Source organism: Carica papaya, chromosome 9, assembly GCF_054855325.1.
Source record: "Carica papaya isolate Zhongbai chromosome 9, ASM5485532v1, whole genome shotgun sequence".
In the NCBI taxonomy this organism is placed as follows: Eukaryota; Viridiplantae; Streptophyta; class Magnoliopsida; order Brassicales; family Caricaceae; genus Carica; species Carica papaya.
In genome coordinates, this window is record NC_142317.1 from 32,014,429 (window position 1) to 32,030,206 (window position 15,778).

General features: G+C 31.4%; 1 protein-coding gene across 1 annotated transcript; it reads right to left on the reverse strand.

The window, feature by feature from the left end:
* Positions 1-11,019: 11,019 nt before the first annotated feature.
* LOC110819717 (protein NRT1/ PTR FAMILY 2.11-like) lies at positions 11,020-13,928 on the reverse strand. Its single transcript, XM_022049015.2, has 4 exons — positions 13,750-13,928; positions 13,442-13,659; positions 12,764-13,323; positions 11,020-12,204 (listed from the first exon to the last, which is right to left on the reverse strand). Exons 1-4 carry the CDS (start codon positions 13,856-13,858, stop codon positions 11,292-11,294), a joined length of 1,800 nt encoding a protein of 599 aa, XP_021904707.1. The 5' UTR covers positions 13,859-13,928; the 3' UTR covers positions 11,020-11,291.
* Between the last annotated feature and the right edge of the window lie 1,850 nt (positions 13,929-15,778).

Sequence of the window (15,778 nt, forward strand, 5' to 3'; positions counted from 1 at the left end):
TTTCAGACTCCGAAACAAGTAAGGATCTCTCACCCTATTTTCTATCATGGTATTAAAGTCTAATAAATGATAAAACGGTATTTTATGAATTCATAGATATGTATAATTAATTAAGGTTGCTAATGTAGCCCGAATCTGATATGTTTTTCGGTCAGTTCCTGTTGACTTATTTTACAGCCTAAATACAGTATAGTATCTAATTTGTTTCTTATGTGGCTTCGTATGCATGATTCACTGTTTAATTTATTATGGTTTGATTTTTGTGAACTCGATGTTATGTTTGCCTGGTTTGGTGTTCGTTACTGGTTTACGTATTTATGTTTGATTGGATAATTAAAATTAAGCAAAATAGAAAAAGGTATGTGAATTGATAAATGGATAATGTCGATAGCTTCACTAAATATCCTTGGAGATGGTGGACGGACCGGGTCCATAGGAAACCCTACCGGAAACGTGGTCTCTCATATCAGACGGGGTATGGAGACTTTATGTGTTTTGGCACCCATACCGGACGGGGTATGGGGACGACCCATTTCACCCTCATACCGGATGGGGTATTGAGATTTATGATTTTGGCGCCCATACCGGACGGGGTATGTGAATGGTCCTGGAATTAAGTTATTAATGTGAATGGTTCACGTGTAGTGGGGACCCCCTATGAATCCCCATGGATACTAGTAAGCTGATAAAAGAGAAAATTTATTGCTTGATGATTGAAATACAAAAGTATGACATGTATTATAATACAGATTATGTTTGAATTCATGATATTTATGATGTTATTGTTTCCATAGGTTGTTTTCATGAATCTCATTGAGGTAAGTGGACAGTAAAAGTTTTTATTATTGATAAATGAGTTTGTTATAAATTATGCTCCATTGGTCCTTTTTGTTTTCTACCAACCTTTACTTTTGTGATAGTGAGATAGTGTGATGTCTTTACTGGGTTAGTGTAGCTCATTCCTTACTTAACCATTTCAGATCAGGAGGACTTGGTTCCCGAGCCCGTTCTGCAGGAAGACGGCCAGTAAAAGCCAAAGAATTTATTAGTTTTTCTTATAGCATTCATTCATAGTATTTCTTTTAAGTTAGTTTATTCTTTCATACGTTTAATTTGTTTTGATTATTGTACAAGGGATGTTAATCATAATCTATTTTATTTTGCTTCCGCACTTAGAATAGATATATACATTTTTTTTTTTAATTTTCGGAGCCGTTTCAGTAACCATAATATTAGAGTTTGATAATATATTCATCACGTATATCAAATATATTTAGTTAAAATCAATTTTAGTCTTAAAAAATCTAAATGTGAGAATTAATTGCAACACTTCAAAAATCATATGCCAATTTTTTGTTTAAATAAAAAAAAACAAAACTTGAATTGTAAGAATTGGAGATGATGGTGATGATGATGATGAAAAGAATATTGGAGATTATCACAAGACAAGTTGAGGTGAGTGGTGTCAATTTTAATTTCCTAAAGTGGATAGTTTAAAAGAGACGGGAAGGTTGAATGATTATAATAAAGTAGAAAAGAATAGGGTTCTTATGTCATCTAATTGCCCCATCCACTCACATTTATTTCATTTTTCATTATTATCCATGATTAATTTCTTGATTTAGACAAGTTCGTAATTTGCTTATGGACTAAAATCCTTAACCAAAAATTAACCATTCATTTGGGTGTTAAACTCTTTATATCCACACACTTATGGAAATTGATTAGTTGATCACAACTTCAAATTACCATTGATCCATCTTCATCCATATAAAAACCACTACTATGATTTGTAAATGTACAATAAATACTATTATTTTTACAAAAAAAAAAATTATAACTATATAAAAATTTTATGAACAAACATATTTTTATAAGTTTGTTGATTAATCAACTGTTGATGATTTAAAAATAATATTTTTTAAAAAAATTGCTTTGTGATTATCTTATTCTTATTAATTAGGACAATAATCCAAATTTCAATCATTTGTTCTTGAAACTAACAAACAAAATATGATCAACGTAAATGCGAAAACAATTAGTAATAGAAAGAAAAGACGCATGAAATTTACAATTAAAATAAACTTAACTTAATTAAAAAAATGAAAAGCCCTAATTGCAATGAGGATAACTAAGTTTTTCTTTTTTCAAACAATTACATCATTCCAATAATTTCTAATAATTGATTTCTTTGGTTTATCACGCTACAACCCCACATAAAGTTTTTTAACCTAGTCCTTGGGTCTTATCTATATCTCGTTAAGGCCATAGGATCTATAGTGCCAAAAGGTGTGAAACACGAGCTTGCATGTTCAGAGCTATCTCATAAACTTGCTTCTATTAGAGATAAAGAAGATAATTCCAAATATATATATATATATATATATATATATATCGTTACATTATTTTTACGTATCTAAGACTAGTTTAGATGGAATGGAAAACATGGTATCCCAAGTTTTATATAAACTAAAAGAATCCATACTATTAACTATCACTATAAGTTTTTTACTTAAAAGTATATTAAAACAAAGCTTTTCTCATTTATATCAACCATCATAATTGAGAGATACTAAGGACTTTTTGCTTGAGGAGCCTTTAATTGTACTGGTGTTTGAACATTATCTCATATGTAGAAAATTTAATAGTTTCAAATAAAATGTTAGGAATTGCTTATGTTTAGACCTTTAAAATATAAAAATATATTTAATGAGTCAAAAATCCCATCAAATGCTTAGAATTATCCTTGATAAGGGACTTCATGCTAACCTTTGTGACATGTCATATGAGGTTTAACATTTTTCACTGAGGATCACCTCTGGTTGATATATTAGAGATCTCAATTTGCACATGCTCAGGAAGAATGATGTACATCATATACCTAAAGCACCCATGGATTTTACCTCCTAAGATGAAGTTCTGATATTTTCTTGATCATCAATTTATTGCTTGCCATTTTCTTTTTTGAGAGCACATACGGACTTTGGACATTCCTATTGTGTCTAAAGCGAAGACTAAAAAAATCTAAGAATAGAAACAAAATTTTCTAAGCCTAGGTAGGGGAAACAAAGTCAAAAGGACTTTAATGATACTTGTCTTGGTGATTAAATGTGCATGGAGCATGTGTTTGCATGCATTGCTTTAATACTTTCTTTGTAGGTATTCAAAATGACTCACTCTAGACTTAATAATAATCATATCTATGGATTATATTGAGTCAATAATAAAATATAACTAATCTCTTGTTTTTCTTTCTTTCCATGCTAAACATTTTACACTAATCCAAGCCATTTTCTCTCTACTACTCGCTGACTCTCTCTCACTAGATCTCTCTCTCTCTCTCTCTTTCTAATATAAGTTGTGCAATATAATATATTATATATAAATTATGAAGTGCAAAACAGATTAGAAAAAGATTATAGAATAAATACTAAAGGACCAATCATCTAATAATTTATAAAGCATGATATTCTTGTTCGATTTTTAAAAATAAAAAGGAAGTATAATACAATGAGATAGAGGAGACAGTTCAAGAGCAAAATATAATTTGCTTTTGTAAATTTAGATCCAAGAGGCAAAGAGCCATATTCTCTATTGTCATTCATTGACCGAATATTTCTCTTCTTTGTAATATAAAACTATATGTATGTATATATATATATATATATTTTTTCTCATTTCTTTTATTCTGTCTATCTTCTCCGACGTCCCCCAGAAATCCTTCCAAGTAAATAATTATTAAAGAAATACATTATGGGACAGTAATATATGTGCATGTATATTATATACGTAGTTTAATCAGTGAATCGCACCTAATCTACGGTGTTTCCTTTGACTATATATATATATATATATTTATATATTAGTATCATATATTATATATTAACTATATTATTTCTACATATGAGATAAAAACTTATGGTGCCGAATCTTGCAGCTACTTTCAGATCCGATCACATGCCGACAAATGGAACAACTAAGTGTCTGTTTGGGACCAGCCACTGAAGATATATATATATCAACAGTTCAATAATATATATGTGTGTGTGTGTGTGTGTATATATATATATATATCCGGATCCGGAGCTGTGAACATATATACATGTCTGCCTTTTAGGAGTGGAGGATTCAACCATCAACGAAAGTCGTATTTGATTTTCATTTGAAAACATATATAATATTATATATGTGCATTATTGATAGGGAATATATACATATATATATATATATATATCTATATATACTCTGGTATTAGAACAGAGTCTTCTTCTAATTATTCTTTTCTCTTCCCAAGGTTGATTATTCCTCGAAGTGAGTAGGGGCAGAATTACTACTAGAGGAAGATACGTGTGGGAAAGTAATTAATTGAATTTTAAGCATTAAATTCATTTTTAATCACGAAAATATTAGTCATAACATATATATATATAGATACATTTATAAAATTGCAGATTGGTGTTATGGCATTGAATTGTATTTGTATGTTTTAATTAATTAATATTTTTTTAAAATTATTTACAGTGCTCCCACTTCTTTTTTCAAAAAGAAAAACATTCTTATCTATTTCTATATGAAAATATATATCTAAATCTATAAATATTGATATTGATAATAATTTTTTATTTATAAAATATTTAATAATAATTAAAATAAATTTTTATAATTAATAATCTTCTCATTTATATAACTCTTACTTATTCATATAAGAGAATATATGTAATACCCGAAATTAATTTTAAATATTTAAAATTAATGTATAAATTTAATTTTTAATTTATAAATTTTTATTTAATGTAAAAATTAGGAAAAAAATAGGTATATGATGGAATTGAAAATAATTTTGGGAAAAAAGAGTGAAATTTTAGGTTATGAATGTGTTTTTAAAGAAAAATCGAAAAGTGGAGGTTAAAACGCAATGTAGGAAAAATGTGCCACGTAGGACCGCGCAGTCAGCAGTTCCGACGAACTAGAGCGCGCCGCGTGGTAATGCACGCTGACGCAGTGCCACGCTGACGATCCACGTGATCGCGATTGGACAGTCCAGATTTGTTCCTGTGCCGTGGACGGTCCGGATCCGTTCCTTCCTTAGGTGCAATCGGACGGTTGCGATCAAACGGGACGAATGGTTCAGATTCATTTCTTCTTTATACGCGATCGTACGGTCCAGATCAAATCGCGATGAACGGTCCAAATTTACTTCCTATTTAAACGCGATCGGACGGTCCATATCAAACGTGATGGATGGTCCAGATTAAAAAGAAACGGATATAAATATCTCATTTTACACCAAACCCTAATCATATCCGCCAACTCCCCCGCAAAAGAAGAAGAATCAGTCGCCGGGAAGGGAGCCGACTACTGCCCGTCACCGCACTAGAGTCACCTCTGACCACCAAAAAATGTAAAAATTCTCTCAGTCGCTTGAAATTTGATTTTGAATACCCTCATGTCCAAATCGGAGCAAAAAGACTGACGAAAGAGCCAAAAATTACGGGTAAAGCCCGGCGCCACCGCCACAGAAAAAATCAAAAATCACCTCCAATGAGGCCCTTCCCGATTCCCGTTTCGTGTAATTTTTTCATCATTTTATTCACCATTTTATTTCTCACATGTTGACCAAAGAAAAACGTCCAACTGCTAAAGTGAGCCGATGAAGCTACCGCACTGGAAAATTCCACTACTAGTAAGCTTATATTTTTCAATTTTTTTGGGTCAACCGAGGCCCCTTAACGTGTTTTCTTGAAGGGATGAGTACAAAATCGGTTGAAATCGGCTGAAACTGGCCAGAAACGGCCAATCTGAGGTAAATCACCGTCGTGGACGGCTGTGTCGTCGTCGAAGCACGGTGGTGCCACCATGCCGGAATTCTAAAATTTATCAGAAAGGGTTTCTAACACCGATTTTGAATTTTTTTTTTGTGTGGTATTTTTAGGTACTTGGAGTGTGTTTTAATCTCTGAAAGAAAATTCAGAAAACTCAAAGACTGCTAGTAGGCGCAACTCAAAGGTTAGCATTTCACACATCGATTCTAGTAAGAATCTCTCACCTTATTTTCTATTATAAAATTGAAGTTTAATTATAAATAATACAGTAATTTGCGTAATTTAAAAAATATTCATAATTAATTACATGTTACTAATAGAGCCGGAACTGGTTCATGTCTTAACTAATTTGTTGATTTTACAGTTTCGAATGTATGATAATACACTGAAATTGGTATGATAATTCGATTGTATTTTCTTGATGGATGTACTGCTTGTTTTGCATGATTTACAGTGAAATTGTGAAACTAAAAATTAAATGTAAATGAAAAATTATTTGATTAAGTGAGTGAATGAATGATAGTCTTACTGGATATCCTAGGAGATGGTTGACGGATTGGGTATATAGGGTGTAACACCCACCAATTTTTTTTTTAATTAATAAATATAATTTTTTATTTAATTTATTTTATTGTATTGTATTTTATTTTATTTTAATGTAAAAATAGAGTAAAATTGATGGAGGATTAAATTGAAAATAATTTTGGGAAAAAATGGTGAAAAATTAAGTTTTGAGGGTATTTTTGAAAGAAAAATAAAAAATCGAAGGTCTAAACGCAATTTAAAAAAAATTTGCCACGTCAGACGCCCGATCAGAGCCCGACCAACCAGGACGCGCCAAGTGGCAGAAGCACTGACGCGGGAGGCCACGCAGAGGGAAGGGGGCCACGTGGGTGATTCGCATGCACGCGATCGAACGGCTGAGGTTAAAAGCGATTGGACGGTCCAGAGTGAATCGCGATGGACGGCTCAGATTGGATTACAATGAACGATCCAGATTCACTTCATATTTAATTGCGATCGAACAGTCCAGATCAAACATGATGGATGACCCATATCAAAAGTGGATGGGTATAAATAACCCCCATTTGCACCAAATCCTAACCCTAGCCGCCAGAAGCCCTCGTTGGAGAAGACGACCCAGCTGCCGGGGAGCCGATCGTCGCCACCCGCTACCGCACCGGAACCCTTTCCGACCATCAAAAAAGGTAAAAACTTCTTATTTTGCACGAAATTCAATTTTAAGCTCACCCATGGCCAAATCAGAGTGAAAAGACCAGCCAATTGGCCGAAAAATACCGATAAAGCCCAACGGCGCTGCCGCAGGGAATTTCACAAACCACATCTGATGAGCCCCTTTCTGATTCCCATTTCGCGTAATTTTTTCACTGTTATGATCACCGTTTTCTTCTCTACAGGTTGACCAAAGCGAAACATCCAACTGTAACATTAGCCAGAGGAGCCGCCGCACCAGAGAGCCCCGCCGCTGGTGAGTTTCAATTTTTCGTATTTTTTTGGTCAATCGATGCCCTTTAACGTATTTGCTCGCAAAAATTGATGTAAAATCGGTCAAATTCGGCCAAAAACAGCCGACCTGAGGCGAACCGCCGCCATGCCGGATTTCAAAAATTGGCCGAGTAGGCCCTGTGACTGATTTTGGATTTATTTGAAACATTTGTAGGTACTATAAGCGCGTTTCAGTTTCTGGAGAAAAATTTAAGGAATCTAAGGACCGCTCGTAGGCACATTAAACTGTTTAGCTTTTCAGCGTCAAATTAAGTAAGGATCCCTTACCCTATTCCGAACATAGAATTGAAGTTTTAAATAAATAATAATACGGTATTTTGTATAAATTAAATAGATGTGCATAATTAATTACGAATTGCTAATGGAGCTCAAATCAGAAATTGTTCTCTATTGATTTATTTTATAGTTTAAAAGTATGATAGTATCTGATTTATCTACTTTATGATTTAAATGCATGTATTGCTGTCTTACCTGACTACTGATTGCATTACCTGATGCATGTTTATTTATTTATGTGACTATGTTTGATTTGGTAATTGAGACTAAAGAAAAACAGGAAAGTTGTGTGATCAAATAAGCAGATGGAACGACAGGCTTACTAGATATCCTAGGAGATGGTGGACGGACCGGGTACATAGGGAACCCTACCGTGAAGGTTGTATCATACCAGACGAGGTATGGAGACTTGGTAATTTGGCACTCATACCGGACGGGGTATAAGGACGACCTACTTCACCCTCATAACGGATAGAGTATTGAGGTTTAATGTTTTGACGCTCATACCGGACGCGGTATGGGATGGCCATGTAATTGAGATTGTTGAAGGAAAGAGTTCACGTATAGTGGGGATATCCCTATGAACCCTTATGGACACTAGTAGGCTGGTGAAAAGGAAAACAGTTATGATTTGGTTTATTGTTAATGGATATGGATTTATGATATGTTCTATTTTGCTGATTGTTCATGAAGTTATTATCTGTATAGTATTATTGTCTCTATAAGTTATTTTTATAAATTTCACTATGGCAAGTGAACGGTAAATGGTTTTATGATTGATAAATGTATTGGTTTAAACTTAATTCTCCATTAGTGGTTTTCAATTTTATACCAACTTTTGCTTCTGTTCTGATGATATAGTGTAATATCCTTACTGGGATAGTGTAGCTCATCCTTTATTTAACCATTTTAGATCAAGAGGACCTGGTTCCAAAACTCGATCTACAAGAAGATTGCGAGTAGATGCTAGATATTTTCTATTTTCTATTTGTTTCCTTATTTCTCGTGTTTCTTTGAAAGCATTAATTTCATAATGCTGGTTAGTACCTTTAAATTATTGTGTAAAAAATGTAAAACTTAACATTTTATTTCACTTCCGCACTTAAGTTATTATATATTCCCTTTTAGATTTTCAGGGTCGTTACATAGGAAACCCTACCGTGAATGTTGTCTCATACCGGACGGGGTATCGAGAATTAACATTTTGGTGCTCATACCAAACAGGGTATGGAGACGACTGGTTAATTGACAATGTTGAATAAGGGTTCACGTGTAATGGGGACATCCCTATGGACCCCCATGAATACCAATAGGCTGGTTAAAAGGAAAAGTTATTATTTTGATTAATTGAATATGATATTATGATATTGCTGCTTTATTGACTCCATAGGTTAGTTTTGAAAATTTCACTACAATAAGTGTACAATGAATAATTTTATTTATAATAAATAAATTTATTTAAATTAAGAACTTCATTAGTTATTTTCATGATTTTTTTACCAACCTTCATTTCTGTATCAGTGAGTAGTGTGACATTCTTACTGGATTAGTATATCTCACTCTTTCATTAATTATTTCAGATGACGAGGAACAAGATCCAAATCCCGATCCACAAGAGGGTTGCGAATAGGATGTTCAATTGTTTACTTTTTCATTTGTTTCTTTAATTTTTCGTTGTTCTTTTAAAATGGTCATTCCCGTAACTCTATTGAGTATTCTGAATTATTGTATAAAGAATGTAAACTCTAACGCTATTATTTCACTTATGTATTCAAATTTATAATTTATTTTATTTTAAATTCTGAGCCGTTATAATATATATTAATAAGATATACAATCATCGTAAATACATTGGATGTGATTATATTTAACTGTAAAATATTTAATAATGATTAAGATAAATTCTAGACAATTAATAATTTTTTATTTATAAAATTTTATTTCTTCATATAAAATGTGCATTTAAATTTAATTTAAAATTTATTTAGCATTCTCCTATTAAAAAGCGTATTCAATGTATTACCACATATATATATATATATTAATTTATGATGATATTCATTGCACAATATTTTAATAGAAAAAAGAGTAATTATTTCAACTAATAATCTTTTAATTTATGAGACTCGTACTTATCGTATGCAAAATTTTACATTATAATTTATGATACTTTATATATACATTGTATATGATAATTTCAATTATAAAATAGATTAATATTGATTATTACTTAGATGTTTCTATATATAAATTAAGGGTACTAACCTTTATTTCGAGATGCTATTTCTTGATATATACATTTATTTTTGTGCTAAATAAGAACAAAATTCCTAATCTTTAACTTGTAAAGGTGGTGACTCAAATGTAAAGTATTATTAATAATCTTATTATTTCACACTTTTTTAAAAGATAATTATTTACTAATATTTTATTATTATTATTATTATTTTTATTTCTCTTTAAGAAAAACTACATTAATAATTAAAATTAAGTGGAAAATACAGCAAATAATACACTGTAGTATTTTCTACGTAATTAAAGGTGTTTTAAATAATAAAAAAAAATGGAGATTGGTCAAATATGAATCATGTAATATTGTTTATTGAATTTAATCGGATAAGTCACTCAAGATGGGATCCGACCCGATTAGAATAATCATTTATTTAAATTTAAAATCAAAATTGTAAAAGTTATTATTTCTTAGTAATTTATAAAAAAAAATAGAAGAATACAGAAAAAAAAAAACTTACTCTCTCCCTCTCTCTCTCTCTCTCAAAAAAAATTCTGCGTGAAAATTTGCATATAATTTATTATGCATTAATGTGATCGTATGTGATATTATGCAAAATAATTTTAAGAAATTAGTTATAGAATTAATTTAAAAAAATTATATGTTAATTGGATGAATGTTGATTTTACTTATTCACGAAATGTTGATATTCTTTTTAAGTAGATGTTTATATATTTTATTAGTAATGAGAACATATATAATATATTTTACAAACAAATATATAGGAGATATAAAATCAATATCTCGGACCCACGCGGTCTTAGAAACAGAGTAAAAATATCAACAGTAATGGAAATGAGTGGATGGTCAGATGGAGTACGTGCTCATTACTAGTCTTGTGTAGAGGAGAAGATTAGTGGAATGCAATAAATTCTGCTCCCCACATTTATTCCCATCTTTCTCTCTACGAATCTCCTAGAAATTAGTCCCTACCCTTATCCATTTCATCTTCATCTTCATCTTCATCTTCATCTTCATCTTCAATTATATATGTATATACATACACATTTACTATATCAGACTTGTGGGTAATTTCAATATTCAATTATATATATATATATGTATGTATGTATGTGGAAGGTGTTAGTGTCAACTCCATGAAGATGAAACCAGAGGAAATAAATTTTTCATTGCATAAAATTATATCTATATATATATATATATGATACAATTATTAAAGATGAATCAGCTTCCATATGATGTTTCCTAAAAGGGTTAGACAGCTTTTTTTTCTTTTTCAGATAATAAACTTTTCAACAGGACAACATGAGCTCCCATGTGTCATTTCATTCCTCCCACCTTGTTTTATTCTGCCTGCCGATCTTCAACTAAACTTCCATTAATGGAGTCCATAAACCCTAGCAAAAAGACAGTCTTTAAACATGAATATTCTGCTTTTTCTTCTCTCCATTATTACCACCTTCATCATTATCATCCTCATTGTTCCCGGCTCCTTTGTACTTATACCAGTTTGAGCAGATCAAAAAGTAAACCAAATTAACCAGCTGTAACCCAGCAATGGTGAAATAGAAGTAATCCAGTCTTCCATCGTTAAGATCTTCAGGCAACCAGTTGCCAGTTGAAGCATTTCTTGTTGTCCTGTGAATCACAGAGATCAAAAATGTACTGAGGTAATTAGATAAACCCAGACCACAGTAATAAAGTGATCCTGCAATGCTCCTCATATTCTCTGGAAACTGTTTGTAGTAAAATTCAACTTGGCCGATTGCTGTAAATGCTTCTCCAGTTCCTGCTAACATCAATTGAGGAATCAAGAATAATCCCGGCATGGCGGATATAGCACCTCGTCTTTTTGCCATTCCAAGAGTTGGTTGAGTTAAAGCTATGTGTCTTCTTCGTTCCTCGATGAAAGCAGATACCACCATGCAGATAACTGAAATGAACATGCCTATTCCAATTCTTTGAAGTAGAGTGATTCCACCCTTTTTGCCTGTAATTCTTTTGAAGAACTGAATTAGTATTCTGTCGTAAATGGGGATGAAGATGGTCATTCCTAACATTAAGAAAACGACGTAGGATGCAGCCGGGATCTCGAAATTGTTACTTCCTAAACGTCTATCACTTTGAAGAGCTTGAAAAACTGGGTATGTCATTTGTTGAATCACGGCTATGTAGTAGAATGAAGCTGCAACCCAGATAGGCATGACTCGTACTAAGCATTTTACTTCTTCAACTTGCTGCATCGTGCAGAGCTTCCATGGATCTGCAGGAGATCCATCTGGGTTCAACTTGTCTTCTTCTGTCATTATTGCTGCTTTATCTAAATATCTGAAAAAAAAAAAAAAAGAACCGGAAACAACTCATCAATATATATCTTGCCTCAGTTTTGCTTCCAGTCAACTTTTGATTTTTCCCATTAATTCTATAAGCATGCATATAAAATTTAAAAAGTATTTTCAGTAAAAGTCAAAAGTCCAAAAATATAATTTTAATCGATTTAAACATAAAAATTATAATTTATAATTTCTAAAATATAATTTTTACTTTCAAATAAAAAATTTGCCCTCTCTCTTTTTTCACCATAAATTTTTTATTTTTTATTTTTAAAAAATAATTCTTACAGACTAAATACTAAATAATTTTTAACTTTAAATAACACTTATAAAATTCTTTAATAAAAATTTATACTCTCTCTCTTTTCACCAAACAAAGAGAATAATTTTTTAGTCATTTCTACTAAACACTATCTAATTTTTAACTAAAAACATTTTTAACAGATAATTATTTTAAAATTACTTTAAAACTCAAGATCAAAAGTTACATCTGTCTAAAAGGTACACTATATCAAGATCACATACATAAATATAGGTGATATATGTTGTAGTACCTGAATTGATCAGTGTAACCGAGTTTGGAGTTCATGAACTTGGGAGGGATATAATTATAGAGCTCTAGCCATGGCTGCTTGGGAGGAGTCAACTTCCTTTTCTTGATTGAAACAGCAATGACCTGAGCTATACTCCCTAATGGACTCCCACTAGCTTTCACTTTCACATAAATTCTTGAACCAGCAAAGTAAACAATGGTGCCCAAAAGCATCAAAGCTGCCGGAATGGCTAACCCAATTGTCCAGCTAACATTTGATTGAATATAAACAATGAGAGTCAACGACACCATTTGAGCAAAAGTGAAGGTGAAAAAATACCAATTGAAGAAACTATCAATCCCTTTCTTCCCAGATTCTGTATTGGGATTAAACTGATCTGCTCCAAATGCCAAATTACATGGTCGAATTCCACCAGCCCCAATTATCAACAAACCCAAACCAGTCATCAAAAATAAAACTTGTCCTGTTGTCGGTCCTTTGCAGAGGGTGTCTGGTCCGTTTGAGCATGGAGCTGGGTGTAAACTGGGTATGGCTGAGGTGAGTTGCATCACAACCGAACCCTGATTTTAACGTATGAGAACATTAAAACCCATGTTGGAAGAATTAAAACCCACGTTGTAAAAATTAAAACCCATGTGGGAAAAGTGAAAATAATTTGTGGGTATGAGAAATTTTTACCAGAAAACAAGCAATGATGGAGAAGCCGAGGGTTTTGTATCGGCCAAAATAGGAATCGCATAAGAAAGCTGCAATGAAGGTGCCGAAGTTGGTGGTGCCGCCGAAGACATTGATGATTGTTGCAGCAGTAATGCTTTTCATGTTGAAGACGGCGGTGAGGTAGACGAGGAGATTAGATAAAGTTCCTATAATTCCAAGCTTTTCAAACACTTCGTTTCCTGATTAGACAAATACAAAAAGATCAAATTAAGAGAAAATGAAAAACAGAGGGAAAACATAATTTGAAAGGAAGACGATGAAATACAGACCAATAATGAAGGGCATAGCTTTCCATCCTCTGAACTTGACAACCTTAGTTGAGTGATCAGAAGAAAGATTATGGTTTTTCTCGGAGGGTTCTTTCCCGTCCATCTCCATCTTCTTTCTCTCTGGTTTTTCTCTTCTTTCTTCCTCCGTAATATCCCTCTTGTTGGTGGGGAGAGACGAAGGGGATTGTTTATATAGGGAGCAGGATAGGAGGAGGCAAGATTTTTAAATAATTAATGTAACTTGCCACTTTCTTTATTTATTTAATTTTTTTTTCTGAAAAAGAAAATAAAATCGGATTGTATTTTAATTTTTGATGTGATGAAACTATAAAAGTTTAACACTATTCCTTTTATCGATCAAAGATGTCATCCCTTCTTGTTCTAAAACCCATATGTGAACACCAACAATTATTTATGTACCGATACTCGAAAAGTAATTTTTTTTCAACAAAATTTTACCGGGTTCGAGTTAAATTGTACGTAATGATATGCTTTTATTGCAAATTTGTGTTACGAACGAGTATATATAGTTTGAATTAATGAGAAGAATCTATATATTTTTGGTTTGGAAACAACCATTTATGAAAAAATCCAAACCAAGTTGGGTTTAGTTTTACAATGGGTAGGGTTGGTTGCATCCCTATCAATCAACATATACCCAAAAAAAAAAAAAGAAATGTATATTTTATGGGTCAAATTGGTGGTTCATATTTTATTTACTTTCACACTTTGGATGAAGACACTCTTGACCTTCTCCTCCTTATGAGAAAGCTTAAGTGGGAAATCGAAAAATACAATTTTTTTTATTATTATAAATAAAAAAAATGAATAATATTTACCAACAAAATAATTGTTTACATGTCAATGTCGTGGCTATATATATATATACATCGAGAGTCCTAAAGAAATGGAAGAAAAATGTAATTAAATTTTTTGTTTGACTACCGACAAATGTTTTCACTTATCTGTTTTTAGAATTTTTATATTTTAATTATAGATTGAATCGAATTATATTAAATTTAATTTAATTTTACGAATAAAATGGTCGAGAAATTCAACTTGTTTGTATCTATTTATAATATATATACATATATCATATTATAGGAAAAATTAAATTTAAATTTTTTTTTTTGTTAAAATTACTTTTGAGTACAATTTGGTGGTAGACCAATGAAACAAATAATTGTTTGGACGTCAATTATCATGCTTACACATATCATAGGTTTGAAATAAGTCGAACAAAAATATAATTAAAGACTTCTTAAATATTAGCTGGTGTTTATAATTTGATTTATAAAACGAATTAAATAATATTTAGTTTAATTTTTATTTTACAAATAAAATAATTAAAAAAATTCAGTCTGTTTATATCTATTTCTGATATAAATTAAATTTGAAGAGAAATTAATTTTGAAACTTTTTAAAAATAAAAAATAAAAATTCATTTTTTTTTTTTTATATATAATACTTTTTAAATCGATTCATTTCTAGACCAACGAATAGCCCTATCTACATAATGATTTATCTTAAATAAATCGAGACAATATCAAGAGAGGCGAGATCACGTGTCTCGATCTTGAGAGGTCTTAGTCACCTATGTCAAGTACATGTTTAAAAAACAAGCATGCCCTTAACTTCGCTTCACTTCACTATATATATATATATATATATATATATATATATATATAAATGATGATTGTTTAAAATTTTGCTAATTTTCTCTCAATAATTAAATAATAAAAATTAAATCTCAAAGGAACCCATGTTTTGTTTTATACATAACCCAAAATTATTAGCATTAATTGAAATTAATTTAATATTGTCTGAATTCGAAAGATATGGTTTAAATATAATAGTAAGAGATTTGACCAACCCAACAAATGACAAGCAAGTGTGAATAAAACATAAAGAGTTCTACACTCAATAATAATGGAGTTGCGAAATCACAACGTGTATGTGTATACGTATACCTATATATACGTACACACATACGTACATATATATATATATATGTATTGGTGTAAGCTGA

Excerpts from the sequence above, each read along its gene's own strand:
- LOC110819717 (XM_022049015.2), bottom strand. The coding sequence starts at position 13,858 with ATGGAGATGGACGGGAAAGAACCCTCCGAGAAAAACCATAATCTTTCT. Across the intron at positions 13,324-13,441 it reads CCATCATTGCTTGTTTTCTG|GGTTCGGTTGTGATGCAACT; the intron begins GTAAAAATTTCT and ends CGTTAAAATCAG. Across the intron at positions 12,205-12,763 it reads GGTTACACTGATCAATTCAG|ATATTTAGATAAAGCAGCAA; the intron begins GTACTACAACAT and ends TTTTTTTTTCAG.